This window comes from Apteryx rowi, unplaced genomic scaffold (genome assembly GCF_003343035.1).
Source record: "Apteryx rowi isolate R43461 unplaced genomic scaffold, aptRow1 scaffold_133, whole genome shotgun sequence".
NCBI classification, from domain to species: Eukaryota; Metazoa; Chordata; class Aves; order Apterygiformes; family Apterygidae; genus Apteryx; species Apteryx rowi.
In genome coordinates, this window is record NW_020447564.1 from 883470 (window position 1) to 898107 (window position 14638).

At 36.1% G+C, this 14638-nt stretch overlaps 1 protein-coding gene across 2 annotated transcripts in view; it reads right to left on the minus strand.

Moving 5' to 3' along the window:
• Nucleotides 1-14638, minus strand: part of SLC41A2 (solute carrier family 41 member 2) — a 60270-nt gene that overhangs the window by 13319 nt on the left and 32313 nt on the right. For both annotated transcript variants that reach the window (XM_026056845.1, XM_026056846.1), the window contains exons 8-9: nt 13620-13699; nt 513-644 (exon numbers count right to left, since the gene is read on the minus strand). In XM_026056845.1, coding sequence (XP_025912630.1) covers nt 513-644; nt 13620-13699 — 212 coding nt within the window. The remainder of the gene's footprint in view (nt 1-512; nt 645-13619; nt 13700-14638) is intronic.

A 14638-nucleotide genomic window follows, 5' to 3' on the forward strand; every position in this document is an offset into this window, starting at 1 on the left:
TTCAAGTTTCATTATAGCTACTATATTATTAGGAAAGGGGGCAATACTAGGGAGGAATAAACTGGGAAGCAAGAATCTAGAAAGGAAATGGCAAATGGGGAGTGGAAAGCAGGGACTAAGCTTAGTAATTACGGTAGAAACAAAGTTTGGTCCTAACAGGACGTTGGTGTGAACTTCTGGAGTTAGATGACAGAAGTTAGGAGCAGGTAAATGAGCTAAGGCAAGATAAAGGTTGAAATCCTTGTCAGTGGGTATCCTCAATTTCCTGCCCCATCAATCCCCACCTTTGACCCTTGTCATAGTTATAACTTTCTCCCTGCTATTCTCTATGCATCCTCCCTTTCACAGTCAAACATCTGCAGGCAAAGGAAACTGTCATACCTCTGCTGCCTCTGAATCATGTACAACAACTTATTTTGTTGCTCTGTTTCTCACGGGAGGTCCTGGGGGCAAATAGGGGGAAAAAAAGAAGAGACAGGAGACACTAGTTTTAACAATTGACTAATGCATACCTGTACCATAGTAGGTTCTGCATGGATAATAGCAACCCTTTGCTTCTTCTGGCAGTTCTCCAGGAATGCTGTGTAAATGGAGGTAGGTAGAAATTCTGCTAGCTTGAATAGCTACTAGATTACCACCAATACCTGAAACACAAAAGGACAAGGGGTAGACTTTCAAATATTTTTTTCTTCTAATAGGCAATATTTTTGCAAATTTACCAACTTCCTTGACATTTAGCACAGCCCATTAAGTACAAAAGTCAAATAAAAAAACATCTTTAGAATGAATGTTACTTATCGATGGGCTAACACCAAACATTAAAACAATGGAAAAACTTGGGCTACAGTTTCTTGTATCACTAGACAGGAGTATTTGGAGATCAATTTTAATTTGTAATAAATGCAAAAGATTCCCCCAAAAGGTTCAACCTGATACTCTCTTGTAGGTGAAGCTCCCTTTTAAAGCTCCCTTTTCTTTGTCAATCCCTCCTGGAACAACAGAAGTACTACAAAGCCGGGCCACTGCTGGATTACCTTCCTAGGCCAGTATTGCTGGCAAGTATAAATAACACAAAGCAGATGCACTACCACAAGCATAAATGCAGGCTTCACAGAATCACAGGACTGCAAAAGCCTTCAAGAGATGATCTATCCATTTCCCTTTGCCACAGAGAAAGATTAACCATAATTTTCTGCCATTCATAATTCAGGTTGAAAGGACAAATGTTTGAATAACTAACTGATCTTTAAAATAATGGCAGTGATGGAAATTCTTCCTTCTCCCTGACCACTCTTGATATGCTTGCCATCAGAAAAAATATTTCTATGAAATGACTTTGGCATTCAGTGAACTTAACAAACAATATATACCTACATCACACAATGCAGTGGCATACAGAACATACCCAAACAAGCTTGGTAGCAATACAGCAGTATTAGCACACTGAACTCTCCTGCTCCTATTATGCTCAAGTATTGTCTACTTCCATATCAAGCACAAGTTTTTTTTCCTCATATTCTTTACAGAGCAATGACTTGCTCTGAGAAGATACGATTAGGCAGAAGTAAACACGAGTTAATACAGATATTGTCTTACTCAGGAAAGAGAAAGACCTTGTTTATTGTGGTTGAACTGATTTGTTTATCTGATACTTTGGGCTTTGTTTGGTTGCAAAACAAGTGTCTGTGGGTCACCAGAAGTCCCTGTTTACCAGTTCTCTTTGGGGACTATGCTGCAGTTAGGACAAAGATCTAATACTGGGAACTCAATGAAGATTTCCTGCCTTGTCACTGCCTACAGACACTAAATGGCAAAATCTAAGGAGAGAGTAGGGCTTTTAAGCAAAAGGTTCACAATACCAATCAGGAAATAACGTATGAGCAAAAAACACATGGAGTTGGCAGAAAGGACTGATTATCAAAGGAAGCTGCATCTACCCAGTCAGGAAATATAGGGAAAAAATGTGAACTACCAAAAAAGTTGAGTCAGTCTTTGCAAAGAAAATTAAAACAACAATACATTTTTTTCAGACAAACTACAGAACCAGAAAGAAAAAAAAAACCCAGAGTAAAAATAAACTATAAAAGGGGTACAGATTAAAAACAATCTAAGTAGGGTCCAAAGTCTATCTTTTGATAGTTTTCATTATGGACAATGGTATTCAGACTCCTGACTAATGAAAATAAAGTATGGAAACGGAGGGAAAAGTAAAGTGAAGGATCAATGCACTACATTCGGATGGGGATCAGATAATTTCTGTCTGAATTATGAAAAAGCTGTTAAGTAAAACTGCATCTTAATAAAGCTATCAAGCTGAGTGTCGTGCCACATGACTAGAAAATATGAAACAGTTCCTGCTTTAAAAAGATGGAATAAAAGACATCTGTGTAATTACAGGCAAGATAGCAACTGCAAAAACTGACATAGTCAAAACAATATTAACAGATGAAATAAGTAAAATCCTCTCTCACTATCTCTATTTTTCATAGTATTATGAAAAGAATAACAGAAATAATTAAGGTAATCTTTCAAGATATGTTTTGATGCTTGTAGCAATGCAACCATCAAATGTTGGCACAGGAAACAGATTTCAAGTATTTCCTAGGACATATGCAATTTCTGCTTTTGACAGACTATTTTCAGGTCAGTTCAGTTCATCCAAACAGAAATATGATAGATGATCTGGACCCCTTTTCAGAATTAACAGCAAAGGAAAGTGGATATGTGAGGGAAAAGAATCAAGGAAAATGGAAATTTGCCCACTTGAAAGGACAAAAGAAAGTGGCTGGACAACAGAGACACAGACTAGTCTATGAAAAAAAGGTACAAGACTGCTTGTCAAGTCTCTGATGGATAGCTACTCAACAAAAAATCTTTGTACTTTTATAGCCATCCTTTGGAGAGAGAAAGCATGGCCCAAACACATTTGTGCACGTAGATAACAAGAAAAATGACTCAAAAGCAGTAATAGTGATTCTAAATCAAACTGGTCAGCCATGCGACACTGGTAAAAAGAAGGTGACATCTGCTCTGCAAAGGAAGCTGACAAACTAACCAAAATGGCTAATGTGGAGCATGATTTCTGGAGATGTAACATTGTCTTTTCTACTTTCATTTTAGATAAGTTGAACATAAATGATCTGTTTTAGCTAACGGAAAAGGAAACATTCATGTACTAAGCAAAATTATCTTAAATTTAATTTGGTCTGAGTCTCAGTAATCTAAGTTCGTTGGTATATGGATAGTTTTACACACGTGTCCTCAAAGAACCTCATACACTTTAAGCAGGTGTACAGAAGTATAAAGATCTTCTAGAATCTATGCATTCTGCTCAGTCTCAACAAGCTGACAATGTATAGTGATGGACAGCAGCAATCACATCATCCTTTAGTTCTGTCTACCCACCTGTCAATTCTTTCTTCTACCTATTTTTAAACCTTTTGGCCAATTCCCTCCAATACAAGGACTCCTAAAGATACTAACTACCTCCAAGTACAGTTAAACAAGATAACAAAAAGGAAACAGTGGCTTGGTAAAGAGAAAGATTCAAACCAGTGTTCTTGGTGAGACAAAGGCAGTAATATGAGCTGTATGCTTATCAGCATAACCACACCAGCTGTCTAGTCAGCACATACACAGCTTGGAGCCAGGCATGATGCCTCTTGCTCAGCCAGTAGTTAAGGGATGTGGAAGAGGAATGACGGTATTGTGGAAAGCAGAGGGGGAACGGAGAGAACACTGTGAACAGCAGGTATTGCAGGGACACAAGGTCATAGGAATACTGGGGACAGAAAGGGTTARCTGGTGCTCTAACAACACAGGATACAAATCAGTACAGAATCGCATTTCATTATTCTGCTGGTCATAGAATGACTTGGATAAAGCTGTGTTTGCATTAAATGTATCCCTTTGACATGTACAGAGATATTCAGTTTATTTTTCTCTAATAGAGGTTACTGTGTGTGTGAAGTTATCTCAGCAACATCAGATTAATCATATCCCTGTGAGAAGTAGAAAACAGATAGAACTGCATAGATTGACAAGATGCTAGTACACAAAACTGATAGCTTCTGAGCACCTGAATGCATAAAATGGTAGTGTGATCAGTAGCTGCTCATATTATGAAAACCTCTGTGGGCATATATGTGGACTGTTTCCATGAGTATTAAGTCATAAGATTTGCTTCCTGGAAAACAGTATTGTAGTCATCATAGCAAAACTTCCGCTTTATTATAAAGACTAACTTTTTAGCTTCTTTTCATTCTCATGAGAACTATGACACAGAGGAAAATAATTTATTTCAAAAGTAAAATCCTACAACTGCTATTGCTTTCCTCTCAGGACAGCAGATGTGTTTAACTTAAACATGAAAATACTACTTTGTCAATAAGCAGAAGGGTTGTTGTCTAGTAACGTGAGAAGGATGTCATGCTGGCTTACACTGTTAAAAAGAAAATTTAAAGCCTCATCATTTTATTGAACCAGTCACAGGCTTAAGCAATAGCCTCTTTTCTGCAAAATAAATATTTCTTCTGAAAATTATCACAGGTCTTTCTTGTCTAAAAAGCACACAAAACTACATACAAAGCAGAGCCAAAACCATATCATGTATTTGTGACTATCTTTACCACTGTGATTCTAATAATCATTATCTGGAAAAGGACTTTTTTCTAATAGTAGAACATATATATACACATACTGCAAACCACATTAAAAGTACTTTGCATCAATACATCTTAAAGAATATTTCAAAGCAGATCTGTCTCACTACCATCATTAACATTTTATAGGTAAGAAAACAGAAGCCAAAGGAAGCTGGATGAGTGTTGTTGACGCAACTAGTCATAGTTCACCTAAGGCTCTGCGTAATACATCCGGCTGTTTTCTTCGGATGTCTTATATTGCACGCTTTAATAGACAAAAAAAATTCTGTGCAAATATAATCAAGGAACTTATGTCGTATCATGGGTGCACGATGTTTAAGTAAGTACAATATACTGGCCAAATATACTTGCCCATCCCTTTCAACTCACTTCATTTGATTAAAAAGTTATTTAATGATTTATGTACATGATATATTTGCCATATATGTATATATTTGATATATACATATATAGATAGATAGGTAGATTGTACACACACACACCATACTACTGTGTGTGGGCATGCTAATTTCACTAAATCAGGCAGTTAGCCAGTCCTAGATGTTCCCAAACCCATGACCTGCACACCTGCAACAGTTTATCTTTCTGTATTCATCTTTGGATTATTATTATTGTTATTTTTAAACACATCAAACCCTGCTTTCTCACTTAGAGGGGGGTAAAGGCACCCACTGCTTGATGATTTTATAAAAAAGTGGGCAAAGCCACCTCTTCCTCTCAAGTCTATTTCAGCTATGTTTCAAATGAACTGAGCAAGCACTACTTACTGCTTTTAAAGAACAGATGTATGCATCTAACCTTAGAAAAGGATTCTAAACTTTGAATCTTGAGCAGAGAGAGGTACTTGTCTCTTCCCTGGCTTAAGTGGCAAAGACCCAGAGATGCTTTCTGTTGACTAGCTCAGGATGGCTCTCTGCTGGAAGAGGACTGTTCTCTTCCAAGATATCTCACCTTCTTTAAGGTCATCAGGAGATATCGTTGGGAGCCCCTTGCTCTACGTTTTAGTTTCTCTGCAGGAGGCCACACACCTAGAAACAAGGTGTTCCAAAGCCAAAGTTCTTAGTAGATATAGCCCTCTACATTTTATAGACCCCTATATGTAAACACTTTGCATCTATCTGTAAACACCTCATAGGTAGAGTTGGTATAAATTATGACACAGTCCAATAATATGATTACTTTTCTTCCTCTTAGACCTCTAAATCAATGCCAAAAAGTATTGTTTAAATGTCACTTCGATATTTTATCCTTAGCATATCATGATTATCTCATGATTTAATATCCACTGTTCAAAGCCTGGATTGAATATAGACTCATTAGTCTCCCTTCTGCTTTTCAGTGGTGCTTGTCACTATAAATCTTACTTTAAAAATATTAATATATTTATTTTTAAAACATACCTGTAAATTGATATTTTCCTCAATTTAATTATTTGTGCTATCTGTAAAGACCATTTTGTGGTTTTGGATGTCCAGCGTGAAACATTTAAGTTCAGATTTTTCAAAATATTTAAGTATTCAAAGCAGACTTCTTAATTTCATTTGTACCAATTTAGTTTAGTATTTCTGCAAGTCAGAGACAGGATCTCTAATGAGGCATTCCAGAAAATGAGAAATAAGTTACTACTAATTAAAAAAAAAAAAGGTTTAAGGGGCTTTTTTAGCACTCAGGGAGAACTGTATGACAGGCAAGAGCAATTTTCCAAAGCGGTATCCAGCTAGCTTATTCATAAGGTCGCCTCCTCTCCTGTAGCTCTCCATCCCATTCTTCCAATTTTTTTGTTATGTTTTAATAAATTAAGCAGGGTTCTTGCAGAAAACTGCCCCCTCTGAAAGCACTGAGAGCACAAGATAAAGCTTGTTTACTCAGCTTTAATGACCAGTGCCATAACTACTAACAAGACTATGAAGAACAGTTGACTGATGGTGTAAGAATGGCAAACCAATATGCAGATCAATTCATTGAGATAACAGATTTTTAAAAATTCAGCTGTATGGAGAGAGAGTAATCAGGTACAGAATACTGACTGCGTTGTTCCCAAGCATCTACAATATAGTTTGTGCAAAAGGCCAAAAAACAATTAATGTCCACATAAGGAGAGAATTACTCCAACACAATTCCCAAATTGATTTTTATTGTGGATCTATGTATCTAGAGAAGGAAAGCAAGAAGATTCCTGCTTCTGAGCACTCTTGAGCACAATCCGCAGTTCAAAATAGTAAATTGTGTCAATTAGTCTTTCTGGAGTTCAACAGCAACTTGCTTTTTGATACCATTTGTATTATAAAAATTAAATGAAAAGGAAGAAAAAGAATTTCAGTTACAATAGTGACCAAAGTGCTAAATTCTGGAATAACTAGGTTATCTGTCAGAAAAGTCAGTATGAATTTTTGCCCTGACATCTGCACCAGAAACTTCAAAAAATCATGTTTTATGCAAGTGAAATACTAAAATGAGAAGCCTTGCTTAACCAGATACCTCTCTATTTTTTTTTTTTATTCAAATTTCTTCTATCTTCCTTTGCTCTTTGTAGCATTTCTGTTAACACTTAGAAATGTTTGGGGAAAAACAGGTGAAAACCATTAGCTTTTCCTATAGGGCCATTTTTTAAGAGAAGTCTTTAAGACAACATTGTATGCGCAAATCATTACATTTTCCAAAAGGAGTGGTTTATGTTTGATTTGGCTCATAAATCATTTCTTTCTTATGCCTAACTTAGAAATTGTTCCTTGACTTCTGCTCAAAAAATGAAAATATTCTGGTTATAATTATCAAAGTGTGATGTGAAAACTAATGATTACTGAAATCTTGTAAAAAATTTACAAGACTTAAGAGAAAAAACACATACTTTATAGTAGCACAGAATACGCGCATTTACACGTACAGGCTAGCAACTAGTAAGTAGTAGAACTATCACCCAATAATGTGTCAGAATTAAATATCCAGAATCAAAATCCTCCCCCTTTTTCATGCCAAAATAAAGACTGAGTTCTAAAGTTCTCATACAGCATAGGTGCCATTCTGAGACTACCACACTCCAATTCAGGATGCAGAGTAATTCTTTTGCTACCCAGCCAAGTTGCTCTGTCACCATGCATGTACTCTAATGTTTTCCCTTGTAATTTAGAGAGGCACCAAATTTCAGGTGCCCAACTGATGGACACCATGATTATCTTCTAATCAAAGCACCTCTGTGTTGCATGAAAGCTGAGAGTACAACTACTCTGTATGAGAGAAAAATATATAAAGTTACATAAAAATATATTTTTTGAGGGGGAATGATTCTTTGGTGTTTTCTTTCCATATTCTCCAAAACAAACAATTTGCAGCAAAAGCTCTCTTAAAGAAAAAAAGTCTGTTGTTCCATTTATCCTACTAATACATAAACAAAGGTATGGTTTGGGGAATATAGTATACAAGCTTAACTTTCATCTCCCAGACGACAGACAAGCAGTAAGTTTTGTGTAAAATTTTCTCATACAGGTTTCTCATATTCTTTGATTTATATTTATTCCCTTAAGGTATCAAATACTCTTATAACAAGTACATCCAAAGAGTAAAAACATTACAACAGGTTTGTGTTATCTTTAAAGAGTATTGTTTCAAACCATCTGTAAAAGAAAGTTTTGCTATATAAAGCCTGCAAAGCATGTCTGATTTTCAGGCGTTTTCAGAATTATTTTGTAGTACCTCAGCTCTACAAAAACGCAGAAGAATGGGGGGAAGGTCTACAGATATGCTGGTCATTATGCTGTAATTCCTAAAAAGTAAATACCTAGAAGATATCTCACTATGTTTTGTCTAAGGATATAACCAAAAGAGAGAGAAAAGTGGCTCTATCTAGTAACTGCACCTTATTTGATTTCTGCGGCACACTCTCAAGCATATAATTATTCAAAGCATTATCTTTTTCTGCGCAAAAGGAACTCTGTTACTTGCCAATTTCAATTCCTGAGCCAAATTCAACATGCTGTGATCCTGTAAGAGGATTTGCAAATTTTAACCAACTTGGCCATTACAAAACACAAAAATCAACTTCTAGTATTGAGACCTAAGCACAGTCACACTTGGGTTTAGTTATTTTATTCAGAACTTTAATACATGAAAACTAGACATCTAAATCTCAAGTAGTCTGTAAGTACAACAAAGGCTGAGACCACAAAATGATTTATTTATATTTAGAAAGCAGAGTGACAATTTAGCCCAACCAACTATAGAATTAAAAATAATTATTCCTCTCAAGAAATGTGTTTAACAGGGAAATGGAAAAATGGTTTTAAAATACTTCTGGCCACCAGCAGTAAAGTTGACTATAAATGCCCCTCTGATTAAGAACTATTTTTATACTCTTGGCAAATATTTGCAGTTATTGTTAATAGGGGTAGGAACCTTTGAGGTTGCTCAAATTCCAGACCAGAATTTCTTAAACGAAAAGGTATATAGCTCCACGCTGTAACGTATGTGATGCAAGTAACTTGTCCCACATCTAAGATTGTGCAAACCACCTATACAGCTCCAGGTCCAAAGCTATTTAATGGCACACACAGGAAGCCCAGTACCCGACAACTTTGCAGCACATACCGTCCAGCGCTTTTAGCTATCCAACAATGGGCACCGAAAAAAGACAGTTTGAAATCGGGACAAATTTACACTGCCTCAATTTTTGACTGGACAAAATTTCAATAGGTTACAACCTTTCTTTCAGGTTTCCCTGGTGGTTTCCTGGGGAATAGGAGCAACAAACTTTAAAGAAAAAGAAAAAGGCCCCGGAAGAGCCTTTTGAGGGGGAAAACCCTCAGCTACTTTCACTATTTATGCTTACAATGAGATTTCCAAGGACAGGAGAGTACTGGTAGGGAAAGCCTTCTGCAACAGTAATATTTAAAAAGCCATCTGTTAAGTGGTCTAACACACCTTTTACATCAGTAAATGAGTGTCAGCAGATGTGCTTTTTTAACTGAAAGATTTCCTAAATTCCAGTTTACTACACTATACTGACCAGCAATATCAAGAGGTGCCAGTAGAATTATGAAACCCAGGAGAGTCTAATCTAACAGCAATCAAAAAAATTACTTACCTACAATTTCCCTTCTCAGAAGGCGTATCATAAAACAGGCACATTCTGCGTTCTCTACACAGAAAATATTTGCTCTATATTTTCCAATAGAAACACCTCTGTCTTTGCAATTCAGAGGCTTGAGGGGGTCAGCACATGCACATGCAACATGTACACACTGCTCCCCTCTACTCATTTGTGAATGAGGGAAGAACAGAATTCCTTAACACTCCTATTGTTGCCAGTGGCCCAGTAAAAGCAGCATTGCTATTTCTAGTAACAGGCCACAGGCCTTATGCTAACTTTGCCTTATGCAGACTTCACAAGGCCCTAGTTTTGGCCTATTGGACTTGTTATCAATTTGTTATGAGAATTTGCTGTGTAAAATGGAGCTTGGCAGGAGGTTTTTCTTGTAGTTTTCTTGCAGTTTTCTTGGAGTTTAAGTAAGTGTGGGATAATAGCAAAAGCCTTGAAAATATGGGCACGGGACTATAAACAACTCGCTGATAGTCCATTCCTGGTTACTGAAGAAGTTTAAACCTACAGAACTGGGGGAAAAAGACTAACATAACAAGAAAACATAACAAGAAAAGAAGTAGCTAAGCAATAAAAATCCAGATGAACAACAGGTAAGGGACCTAATGTGACTTGGGAAAGTAACAATTTCAGGCATTGCACAGCAGACCAGGGGGCAAATACCAAGAACAGTCTAGAAACACAAAACATCTTCTAAAAAAGCAGGATTTTGAATGAGGGTGGTACAGTCATCACAGAAATCATCACTGCAGAACCACTGTGGGATTGCCAGAGCTATAAGCCAGCCCCCTGCTCTCCCTGCCTTCTTTAAGGACTCTCTCTTTCCCTGCCTGCTCCAATAACCCCGGTATCCTCTCTCCACCTGCCTGATTCTTCAAGGATCTTTTGACCTGCCACCTAATCACCCAAGGCTGTGTATAACAGGATGCATATAGGTATGTGTCCGAGTCTGTGTTTTCCCCACAAATTCTGTGCATTTCTCCTCTATGATGATCTAATCCCTCAATAATGCCCTATTACATACAAACTTGATTTGGCTAGGTACTATTCTGGATAACACTATTGGCTCATTCTTTTTCTCTAAAGATAGTTCAAAAGAGTCCCTTCTTTTGGTAAATGTATGAAAAAAAMCCCAAGAAACAAAGCGGTACATTTAACTTTTTCTCTAGAGGCATGTTCATAGTAAGCTGTCATTCTTAGCAATTAAAATGATTTACTTAAGTCCAATCATTAGCCAAAAATGTTAAAAAGGTAAAATTTAAACACGCTGGCAATACAGGTTTCACAGCCAATTTCTGTGGGGAAAAAAAAAAAAGATGACCTTGAACAAGATGATTAGTTCCATTTACAACAGCAGTCCATAACTGCTACAGGGTAAAAGACCATCATCGTTCCAACATCTGGCAGGCGCATGAGGCCTTGAGAAAAGAAAGCTGTTAGTGGCATGTCTAGAAATAAGTGAGTCTATAGAGAAAATCTGTAAGTATTCTGGTACAGTATATTGAAGCAAAGATAGATGCCTACTCAGAAACAGTAATAAAAAGAATTGCCAGACAGTTGTTTCCTTTTGTAATCAAGGGACGACATCTAAGAAAGCAGGACTACTGGTAAGAGTTTTTGTGCACCTGCCTAAGAACAACATTCTTCATTACTGATTTTCCAGCTCTCTAAAGAAAGCTTTAAACTAGGTGGGAAAGGGACATCTACTGGGAAAGCAACTCAAAAAGGGAGAAGCAGTCTGTCAAGTTTTTGTGCTCTGAAGCAAAACTTGTGTTTCTACTAGGTGGAGAAAGTTACCCTGGGAAGCGACTGTTTAGGCCCCAAATTAGCTAATGAGGAAGAACTGCTTATAGAAAACAATTTAGTGAAAGCAATCATCAAACAGAGTTCACTATTAAAAGACAAAAAAAGGGCATCACTAGAATAAGACTAATGGATTAAAAAAAAGAAACAACCCCCAAGCCCCAGTCAGCAATAAGCTCAGACACCTGCCACCTAGATTCTCTCAGGAAGAGGATCTAGGGAGTTACTGAAAAGGACTATCACGAGAAAGCTTTCTGATGTAAAGCAGAATAGAGTTGAAGATCAACATGGCTACCTTGCTCTTTAGGTATCTCAAAACCAAAATGTAGGTAAGAGTAGTAGCAAGCTGGGATGAATACAAAGGAGAGGCACACGCACAGAAGCATAAAGGCTGAACTGCAAAAATGAATTTATGGTTAGCAAGGAACATAAGCAACAACATAGAAATGCTTCACATTAAAGTAAGATAAAAAGGAAAAATAAGATCTTAACAGGGAAAAAAAAAGTAACATGCTATATGGAAGATTGAAATATTCAGTTCCTTTTGCTATCACCTTTGTAAAAACAGATCTGTGATCACAAACTTAAATGTATTAAATCTGTAGGGCCTGAGGGTAAATTAAATTTAGAACATCCTTAGAGAGCTAGATGAACAATTCCTGAATTATCAGTGATTATCTTTGCAAACTGATTATCTTTGAGGTTAGAGAATACCAGAGGGCTATAAAAGGGAAAACAGAAACTATAACTTTAAAAAGGGCCAGAAAGGATGACCTGGGGAATCTGTATGTCAGTCCAATTTCTATTCCCAGATAAGTATTAGAATAAATTGTTAAACAGACAATTTATAAGCACCTAGAAGATATAAAAGTGGTAAAACAAGGGCTAACATGAATTTTTCAAGAACATGCTTAAGTGAAAACAATACCACTTCCTCCTCTGACACAGCAGCTTGCCTATGGACACTGCAATAGATACGCTAAATCTTGACTGCAGTAAAGCTTAGCAAAACTTTTTGATGCTATCATCTCATACCACATATCCTGTAGCAACCTCTGGAATAGAGCACATTGGGGTGATGTACTTCAAAACTAAAACACAGGGTCACTATTAACATTTTATTATAGAAGTGGAAGAGAATGACGAGTGGTCCTAAGTCATGTAATTGATAGCTTGAAAGTCAGAATAGAATATAGCCACATAGAATTTACAAAGGCCAAGTTAAGAGAAATCAAAAGCACTTTGTAAGCCAAAATAAGAAGTCAAAATCATCTTGATAATTGGAGAAATGGTTTGAAATCAACAACATATACCAGGGCAAAAAAATGTAAGAAATCAAATGGAGAACTACAAAAGGGGAAAAAAAGCTAGGTAGCAAAATAGCAGGAAAAGTTCTGGTAACTATAATTATCACAAACTAAATGTGAATCAAAAGGGTGATACTGTATCAAAAAAACTCAAAAGTTTGCATTTTCAAACTGCATTGSTGTAATAAGATATTAACTCTTCTTATAAATTTTGCCCTGCTGATATCCTTAGACAATCAAACATGTAACAATTTATGGACCAAATTTTCACAAATACACACTTGGAAAGTACATAACAAGCCAGGAACCAACACACACTTTTCTTTGCCTGTAGCATCCCTGTTAATTCTTATATCTACACATACTACAAGTAATTTAAACTACTATTTTGAAAATTTGCCCTTGGATGTTCAAAGGAAAATCTTTTGAAAAAAAATTTTATCTTTGTCTTCCTCAGCCATAAGAGTTTCGATATAATATTTGAATATACCTCTTTTTCAATTTTTACCCTTTTCACTGCATACTTTAGGCTCCTATTTCTCACATTCTCTATGATGCTTTAATGTTCATAACAAATAAGATCAGGGAGCACTCCTTAGGTGTTTAAAGTCAGAACTCCTTAGGTGACACCAAAGTCAAAACTTGAAAAGAATATAACAGATACTAAGTTGCATAACAGAATCTTACCATAATAGATTTCTATCAAACCAAGATGTATCAATACAGTAGTAAATAATCCTATCATAGTCTTACCATTAATTACTGGAGTATAAACAACAATTCCAACCAAATTAGGATCTGATACAGTTGTGTCCAGAATAAGGCCACCAATACTGAAAAACAAAGTACAACATATAGAATAAGGCAAGCAGATACACTAATTAGTGTTTCAAATCTTATTTAGCATTATCAATCTTTAAACATTTTCAAGTCACTATTTTCTTCTCAATTTACCTTTTTTTCCCTCACTACCCCTGTTCTGACCTGCAGATTAATATTTTTAGTTGAGTTAAACAGACATTAAATATGAGGCACAAATTAAGTACATAAAAATCACTGCCAATATTCTGTTTGACAGAGTTGTAAGTAATCATAAATGCATCTGCACTGGGATGATGAAACTTTAAAATATAGGACTCACTAAAGATTCCCCTATAAAAAGTCTACGCACCACTACCCAAGCACCTACACTGTTTGAATTATAAATTAACTTATTTAGTAAGAAATAATGAAAATGTTAGTATGTGATGATAGCACCCACTGTGAAATTAAAATTCTAGTATGCATCTGTAAATACCCAAGAATACATATATAATAATTTTGCTCTATTTTTCTACAAAGTGGCAAGGTATTTTTTTTTTTTCCAAGATCACTCATAGGGCCTGCAGTCATGAATTGTAGACTCCTTTGCTATGCAGTATGTAAATACAAAAAAAAAAGAAAGGATGTGTTCTACCCCAAGCATGAGCTGTTCATAAATCTTTTCTTAATATTAGGAGCAAATTCTTAATCTTTAATTTAGATTAAGAAATCAAAAAAGCTCATGAAATGCATGGGAGTGCTGAGAAATTTATTTATTTATTTCAAGTAAGGAAGCCATATATTCCAAAGCTTTGTTAAAACAGCATTAAAATCAACCAGTGACTTGTCCCTTTCTTGGTCACAAAAAGTAGCTAAACTTAAACTGCTGAAGAACAGTAAAATATAAAAGTAAAATATGCAGCGCTCAAGCAGTTCAACCTTACATCTGGCCTAAAACCCAGTGACACATA